Source organism: Myxocyprinus asiaticus, chromosome 42 (genome assembly GCF_019703515.2).
Source record: "Myxocyprinus asiaticus isolate MX2 ecotype Aquarium Trade chromosome 42, UBuf_Myxa_2, whole genome shotgun sequence".
NCBI lineage: Eukaryota > Metazoa > Chordata > Actinopteri > Cypriniformes > Catostomidae > Myxocyprinus > Myxocyprinus asiaticus.
Window position 1 is genome coordinate 6,263,512 of NC_059385.1, and position 9,396 is coordinate 6,272,907.

At 36.1% G+C, this 9,396-nt stretch overlaps 1 protein-coding gene across 1 annotated transcript; it reads left to right on the forward strand.

The window, feature by feature from the left end:
• Window positions 1–1,437: 1,437 nt before the first annotated feature.
• On the forward strand, window positions 1,438–8,194 carry LOC127432933 (E3 ubiquitin-protein ligase MARCHF5). Its single transcript, XM_051684461.1, has 7 exons — window positions 1,438–1,585; window positions 1,911–2,010; window positions 2,100–2,302; window positions 4,637–4,767; window positions 5,283–5,466; window positions 7,390–7,556; window positions 7,630–8,194. The coding sequence occupies exons 2-7, from the start codon at window positions 1,943–1,945 to the stop codon at window positions 7,789–7,791; spliced, it is 915 nt and encodes a 304-aa protein (XP_051540421.1). The 5' UTR covers window positions 1,438–1,585; window positions 1,911–1,942; the 3' UTR covers window positions 7,792–8,194.
• The last annotated feature ends 1,202 nt before the right edge of the window (window positions 8,195–9,396 follow it).

A 9,396-nucleotide genomic window follows, 5' to 3' on the forward strand; every position in this document is an offset into this window, starting at 1 on the left:
TGCCCCTGTTTTTGTAGCGGACAGCTTCGTGCTAAAACAGGTGGTGCTCAAACACCATAGCCAATATTAGAATATTGACATTATTGTAGAGAGGTTTCAACTAGGTCGTGTAAGAAGGCACTCCCCCAAATGCATTAATAAATGCAATGTCAAGTGTACTGAGTCGTAAGGGAACTTGTAGCTTTAAAGGTACACTCAGTCATTTTTTCCTCATTTAAAAAGTTTTACTCTTAAAGACATGAATAGTAATTTTGAAACATATGTATAAAATCAAGAGCACTCACATGAGATGAAGCCTCTAGTCATGTCAGAAAACATATAAAAGCTGTTTGATTCTACATGGAGAGGTTCCCCTCATGGGGGCCACCATGTTATAATCACATGACCAGTCAGATACTACTTACTTAATCTCAGAAACCACCCTGTTATTGGACACTTTCACTCATGGATTAAATGAATTTCTACAGCTGAATCTGTAACTGAAATCTATTGTGAAGTGATGCTGCATCCAGGCCCCTCGTAGTCACTGTAGTCTATGACAAATTTTAAAACATTACTGAGAGCACCTTTTAAGCCTGGTTTATCAGCAAATTTATGGAGGTGAAAAACAATTCACACCCGAATGTATCAATTATAATATATATATATATATATATATATATATATATATATATATATATATATATATAAACACCATATTAAACATTGAATTTGCTCCTTAAATAACCATTCACTTTATTCGTATCTGATGTAGAGTTTTGCAAGTACCATCTCCCATAAATACACACACAAACAATTGTGTAATTAATGATTACGCATTTTATTTTATTGAAATCAATCTGCCACAATATAACAAAAAGACATATATTTATGGAAATATCTGAGATCAAATTGTAACATCATGTACATTAACATACAAAATTTAATTACAACAACAAAAAAGGAAAAATAAATATTGTAGTTATATAAAATCATGTTTGTCTAAAAGATAATACGAGTTATTGGCTTTTGGGATTTTTCAGCATTTTTAAGGCATCAAGATACTGGGACAGCTCCATTAAAAAAAAAAAAAAAAAAAAAAAAAATAAACATGCAGTTGGGGTACTTTTATGAATAAAAATTTCAACAAAGCATCAAATTATTAAAACTATATATATATATATATATATATATATATATATATATATATATATATATATATATATATAATTTTATTTTATTTTTTTAGATTAAAATTTTTTTCTCTCCAATACAAGACAAAATTTCACAATATCTGAAGAAAAGACAGGTAAAGCTTGTTTTATTATTTTTTTCGTTTTATCTAATTGTGTGTATCATTCCAATCTGCACTGCAATAAAAAATAAATAAATATAAAATACGCAGCCTATCAATATTTTGGCACGGTTAGAGACTTTTATTTTGACACACGGAAGTGTCTGATGCGGAAGTTGTTTCTCATAAGGCTCTTTTCTGTCCTCCGAGAAATTGTAAGTGTCAAATCAGCCGGAGATCAACAAACCAAAAGCCGATCAGCAAACGATTAAATCTACAAAAACACATCTGTACAAATTCCAAATCGCAGAGGTGACAGCCTACTATTTTGTTCAATTAACATTGTCACTTTATTTACAAGTTTTAATGTGTTTACAGCTGATAAAACTGAGGTAATAATGAGGTTTGTGGATGTTAGGCTAGTCTGAGTGAGTCATTCTAGCTGAAAATGTCATATAATGATTATAATAATAATAATGAGCCTCATTTATATTGCACATTTCATACAAGATTGTAGCTCAAAGTTATTTATAGAGAAGTTGGAAGAAGAAAAAGATTGAAGTCTATTAGAGTCTATTTTGTATTGTTAGTGTAATTGTGACCAACCTTTTATACTATATACTATCTTTTCTAACAGGTGATAGAGATTGAGCCAGCTCTGGCTCACTCATGGTTGTGCTGGAGACCCGGGATCTAACCGGACAAAAGATGGCCTGTGTAGATGAACCTCCAGAGAAGTGAGTTACTCTATTTGTTTGCTTCATAACAGTGTTATTTAATGGTAATCCAAATTGTTTGGTCACTATTTTCTTGTGTCCAATGACAGGCACTGCTGGGTGTGTTTTGCCACTGAGAAAGAGGACCGTGCTGCAGAATGGGTCAGTCCATGCAGGTGTAAGGGCTGTACTAAGTGGATTCATCAGGCGTGCTTACAGCGATGGCTTGATGAAAAACAGAAGGGCAACAGCAGTGGAGCTGTGAGCTGCCCACAGTGTGGCACAGAATACTGTATAGTTTTTCCCAAAATGGGTGAGAATTTGCACTTAACCTTTTAAAAATGAGCTGCACTGGGACTTTATCCTCTTTTACTGTGTCTTGTTATAGGTGCTCACTTTTTTGTGTATTTTATTAATGATTTGACCTGCACAGGCAGAATTTAAAAGCCTGCCATTCTCAAAGTTCAACACATTGCTACCCCTTGCATGTAGGTTTAGTAAAGGAATATTCCAGGTTCAACACAATAAAGCTCAATCGACAGCATTTGTTGCATAATTTGGCTACTACAAAAATTAATTTAGACTTCTTTTCTTTAAAAGATCAAAAATCTGGGGCCTGGGTAGCTCAGCGAGTAAAGATGCTAACTACCACCCCTGGAGTCGCAAGTTCGAATCCAGGGCATGCTGAGTGACTCCAGTTAGGTCTCCTAAGCAACCAAATTGGCCCGGTTGCTAGGCAGGGTAGAGTCACATGGGGTAACCTCGTGGTCGCTATAATGTGGTTCTCGCTCTCGGTGGGGCACGTGGTGAGTTGTGCGTGGATGCCGCGAAGAATAGCATGAAGCCTCCACATGCACCATGTCTCCGCGGTAATGCGCTCAACAAGCCACGTGATCAGATGCACGGATTGACTGTCTCAGACGTGGAGGCAACTGAGATTCGTCCTCTGCCACCCAGATTGAGGCGAGTCACTACGCCACCACGAGGACTTGGAGCACATTGGGAATTGGGCATTGCAAATTGGGAGGAAAAGGGGAAAAATAACAAAACAAGCAAAAATCTGAGTTACAGTTAAGCATGTACAATTGAAGTGAATGGGGCCAGTCTGTAAACACAGTACTCACTGTTTCTAAAGTAAAGCCACAAGATGTAAACAGTATGCATGTTAAAGTGATTTTAGTGTGACAAATTAGCTTACTAATAGAGATGGGAAAAAATATTGATATGTTATATATTTTTGCATTTTTTTCCTTGTGATACTGTATCAGTATTTGCACGTCAAATATCGATATTATTATTTACATTTGTCAACATTAATATTGTGGTTATGGGGAAAAAAATGTCTTTAGGTGTTTTAGTGTTTAGGCTACTATTGTATTCATAAATACTATAATTTATTTTTAGAAAGACTAGCTACATTGACCTAACCACAGAAATAGGGAGCCGTGATGGTCTTATATGCATATGGCTTTGCATTGTACATAGATATTAGGAAATAAACTGGCCTTGTTTTGTAAACTGCCACATTTACATTAATTTAACAAAGCATTTGGTGATTTGGAAACAGTTCTCTTAAGTGCAATGAAGACGAATGAGAAACATTGCTTGAAATATCACAATATATCGTAGTTTTGAATACACAATACACCAAAAATCGCAGTAATATCGTATCATAACCTAAATATCGATATTGTATTGTATTGCCAGTTACCTTGTGATTTCCACCCTTACTTACTAACCTTTTCTGTGTAAATTTAAATCCAATGTTACTACTTTGTTGCCATGACATTGTAACTCCGTGTTAAAATGCTGTCCATTAAATCTTATAATGCTTGTAGTACAGCTCTGCTTTGTATTTATTTTAGTAAATGTGGAAAAAATGCACAGATTTTGTATTGTGTGTGTGGCCTATTAATGATTGATGTAGCTGTCTAAAGCCCTATTGAAAAGAGACTAGTTGTCCCTGATGAGGTTTGGGAAATTTGTGTTTCACAAATGTACTTTGTGTTTTTAATCCTGTCCAAATCTGACATGTCGGTTTCTGTCCTCACACAACCTCTGTAAAAATTCCAGAGCAATTTACCTACTGTTTTTCTACTAACTCAAGGGTCCTCTGAGAAGTCTACTCCCGTAAGATTACGTAATGTTATAATTTTATAATTCACAGATAATTATTGTCTATTTCAGGGGGTTTATTATAAGCAGCCACTTCTATAAACTCATGTGAACTTTATTTTAATAGGCTTTTTAAAGTAAGTAATTTATAATATATAATTAGTAAATAAAAATTGAATCAATAAATTAAATAATTATTTAATTATTTTTTATTAATTATAAGTCATTTTAAATTTAAACAGATAAAGTTGAAAAAATAAGTTAATTTTATCAATTAAATTAATTAAATGTGTTCATCCTTCTGTAACGCCCACATCTAGAAAACACTCCCACCTCTGTAACAAACACTGAGATCTTTAGGCCTGTCTGAATCAGTACATGAAATCACAGATGTCGGTTGATATTAATTGTAACTCTAAGGTGTTTTAGTAAACTAATCCTGTCCAAATAGGGCTCAATTCTGGTTAGCTGTGATTTGGAAACACCTTTACTATAGGGAAGTGTTAACTGTGTGGTTTTGTCCTTCTTTCAGGTCCTCTGGTCTACTTCCTCCAGCAGGTTGATAGAGCCCTTTCCAGGGCCAGTCCATTCGCTGCAGCTGGAGTCGTGGTGGGCACCGTCTATTGGTCGGCAGTTACCTATGGTGCCGTCACAGTTATGCAGGTGCGTTAATGTCGGATAGAATGAAGTGGATTGGTGCTCTCGGCACTTTTTAGCACTTTTTTTTTTCCCCAATTTGGAATGCCCAATTCCCAATGCGCTCTAAGTCCTCGTGATGGCGTAGTGACTCACCTCAGTCCGGGTGGCGGAGGACGAATCTCAGTTGCCTCCGCGTCTGAGACCGCCAATCCGCGCATCTTATCACGTGGCTTGTTGAGTGCGTTACCACGGAGACATAGCGCGTGTGGAGGCTTCACGCTATTGTCCGCGGCATCCACGCAAAACACATCACGCGCCCCACCGAGAGCAAACCACATTATATGAGGAGGTTACCCCATGTGACTCTACCTTCCCTAGCAACCGGGCCAATTTGGTTGCTTAGGAGACCTGGCTGGAGTCACTCAGCATGCCCTGGATTCGAACTCATGACTCCAGGGGTGGTAGTCAGTGACTTTACTCGCTGAGCTATCCAGGCCCCCTCTTTTTAGCACTTTTAACAGTTTTTCTTCTCACTTTAGGTGGTGGGTCATAAGAAGGGTCTGGATGTGATGGAGCGTGCAGACCCTCTATTTCTGCTCATGGGTTTGCCCACCATCCCTGTCATGCTGGTACTGGGAAAAATGATTCGCTGGGAGGATTACATGGTGCGGCTCTGGCAGCGACACTCCTCCAAGCTCCAGGTCCTCGGTGGGCTTGTCCCTGGTATGTAGATAAGAGGGTTGAACCTAATCTTTTAAGAGAAATCTATTGAACATAATGGATTTCATTGCATACACAGTTGGGTGCTTTTTCAACTCTGAGTACTTGTAGCACTGTGGAGTATAGAAAGTAAACTTGCACACTCTCAATATTTTATTTTATTTGTCTACTAACAATCTCTTAACAGTGTATGTTCATGCATCACATGAAATTTATGTAAAAAATTTATATAAATAAAAAAATCTTCATTTGTGTGCTGGAAGTGACAGTGATGGAATTTTTATTTTTTATAAAATGGCCAACTCTTTTGTATAAGGCTAATTCTATAGCTAACATTTTATGTATACTAAAAACATACAATTAAATCTTATTTTCATACTTTTTGCATACTTTGGCAAAATTACAGCTGTATTAGAAATAATGACCAATATAAATATTCTGCTCACAAGTGACATTCACCTTGTAAACATCATTTGTCTCATATTTCATCTCAAGCATGCTCTTCACTGACACATTTGTCGACATGGTTAACAAGTACACGAACTTTAGAAAACTTTATTTGGGGCCAAATTGTTTAATGAGGTGGAAATCACGCCACAGCTGTGAGATGTAATTTTTTACATTATTTTCACATAATAAATATTGAAATTATTTAGATGATCATAGTTTTAAACATTTAATATTTTGTTTTTTTATAATGGACTTTTATAGTTTAATAATGAAAGTCTGGGACAAGGCTAAAAACAGTAAAATCTATACATAAAAGGCATTTGAAAAGTACCGAAAATAAATTAAGGCTTGGTAAAAAAAATTTTTTTTTAATTAAATTAAATTCAGTTTTCATGAGAACTTCATATAACAAAAAGTTGAAATCTGATCATTTTTAATTAAAATTAACCCCTGGGACATGAAATTGCCAAAAGGTTGAAAAAACACCCAGTTATTATAACCCTGTATGTAATATTACTTAAAATGTAAATAGTATATCGTAACACCTCTATTACCCATGTAGTTAATATAACCTCTATATGAACATTTTATGTACTGTACATTTGGTAATAAACTAGTTGATCTTGGGCACCGTGTTTGTTAAAACATTTCAGGTTGACTGACATGTTGTTCCCTTTATGAGTCATACAGTAAACATGTATTAAAGGGATAGTTCACCCAAAAATGAAAATTCTCTAATCATTTACTTTCCCTTATGCCATCCCAGATGTGTTTGACTTTCTGTCTTCTGCTGAACACATGCAAAGATTTTTAGAAGAATATTTCAGCTCTGTAGGTCCTCACAATGCAGTTCAACAGGGTCCAGAACTTTGAAGCTCCTAAAAGCACATAAAGGCAGTATAAAAGTAATCCATAAGACTCTGGTGGTTAAATCTATGTCTACAGAAGCAATATGATAAGTGTGGATGAGAACAGAATATATAAGTCTTTTTTACTATAAATTCTCCTCCCTGCCCAGTAGGTGGCGATATGCACAAAGAATATGAATCGGCAAGGAGAGACTTGCGCTTAGAAGGGCTGTTTGAAAGTGAAATTTGATAGTAAAAAAATGACTTAAATATTGATCTCTTTCTCACCCACACTTATATCACTTCTGAAGATATGGATTTAACCACTGGAGTCTAATGGATTACTTCTATGCTGCCTTTATGAGCTTTTTGAGCTTCAAAGTTTTGTACCCTGTTGACTTGCATTGTGAGGATCTACAGAGCTGAGATATTCTTCCAAAAATCTTCGTTTGTGTTCAGCAGAAGAAAGAAAGTCATACACATCTGGGATGACATGAGGGTGAGTAAATGATAGGAGAATTTTCATTTTTGGGTGAACTATAATAACAGTAATAAGCTTCACTTCTAAAGCAGCTTTAACACAGTTAGTGTATAGCATCGCTCAAAGTGTCTTATGTGTTTTTTGCAGGAATGGGCCGTCCTCTGCCCCGGGCCCCAGCAGAGGGCGGTTATGGAGGAGACCATCTCTCCGTGTCTCGCACCCTGTGTGGTGCTCTTGTCTTCCCCTCTATAGCCAACCTGGTGGGTCGTCTCCTGTTCCGCAGAGTCACTTCCAACCTTCAGCGCACCATTCTGGTGAGTCAAGGTAGCTGTGCATCTACCATGCAATCTGGTGTTACGTTAGCCTAACCGGGTTTTCCTTTTTTAGGGTGGCATTGCCTTCGTGGTGATCAAGGGAGTGTTGAAAGTGTATTTCAAACAGCAACAGTACCTCATCCAGGCCAACAGACACATACTGAATTACCCTGAACCAGAGGCAAGAGCAGAGGGCGTTATTGAGGATGGCAATGAAGACAGTGGCAATGAATGAACACAATGCACTTGGGGCAGTCTCAACAAATGCACTATAGTATTGGATTCTCTATTGGTTCAGAATAAAAGTACATAATTACAGATGTTTTAAAGATTGAATCATTATTTTGTTTCACATGGCCCTAGTTGAGTATTTTTTTTTAAACACAGACCAGGAATTCACTTTGCTACATATTCTTTATTTAATTCAAGGATGGCTCAGAAATGTTCTCATCTGTGAGAAACTTGTCAGTGGTTGGGGTGTAAAAGTGCCTGTAGTAGCAAAATGAACCATTAGATGGCGCCAAATGTAGAGCTATAAACACTGCACTGTGCTCTATGTCTCTTGTGAGAAAAAAAAAAATCACATTTTAATTTAGATTGCTATTTAGACATAGGCCTGTACCAGCAAAGTAATCTTGCAAAGTTATTTTGCGAGTCAATTGAATTATTCTATATGAAGGTAACTCTCACTGTATCTTTAAAGGCAATGACAAATAAAAGACAATAAACTCAAAAACTCTTAAGACTTTGATCATGAATTTGACTATGTAATTGTACTATATTAAGGAGTTTCATGGGGGAATCTCACAAATCCTTTTAAGAACATGTCCAGGTGACATTTCACAGCAAAGCATTAAAGCACAACAACAAACTATCATGAAATGTGAAATATTTGACCATTTTAATAGCTTGTAATAATATAAATGTCAAAACGTAAATAATTAGCACTTCACACATTGGAAAAGTTTGTAAGAACGCCAGTAAATTTGTTTATGCATAGTGAATGATGACCAAAAAATTGGAAGCTTACAATTCCAGTGGTTTAATCCATGTCTTCTGAAGCGATCTAATCAGTTTTGGGTGAGAACAGACCAAAATATGAACTCCTTTTTCATTGTACATCTTGCCATTGCAGTCTCTAGACATGATCGTGATTTCAAGCTTGATTAAACGTCCAAGTGATTCACGCATGCACATAGCGCTAGGTGGCGCTAGGAAGTGTAATTCAGCTTGAAATCATGATCGCCAAGGAGACTGCTGATGTCAAGATTTATAGTAAAAAAGAAGTTACATTTTGGTCTGTTCTCAGCCCAAACTGATTGGATCTCTTCAGAAGACATGGATTAAATCACTGGAGGTTTATGAATTATTTTTATGTTGGCTTTATATTCTTTTTTGAGCTTCAAAGTTTTGGTACCCATAACTTGCGTTGTATGGACCTACAGAGCTGAGATAGTCTTCTAAAAATCTTCATTTGTGTTCTGCAGAAGACTGAAAGTCACACACATCCGGGATGGCATGAGGGTGAGTATGATGAGAGAATTTTCTTTTTTGGGTGAACAATTCTATTAATGTGTATTCTGTACATGACCTTAAATGTTGTCAGCTTATTAAGGATAATTGGTTTAAGATCTTGCATGTAAACATGCTCAATGCAAAAAAATCTGAATGATCCTATATACAGTATATATTGTACAGTGTATATAAACTGTATATAGATGTATTTTATATATTATTTATTTGATTTTAGAAATGGCCATCATTTAACATTATGACATCAGAGAGCGATAGAGACAGTTTTGATCTCATGTGTATTAAAAGAAACAAGTCTCTAAAAAGC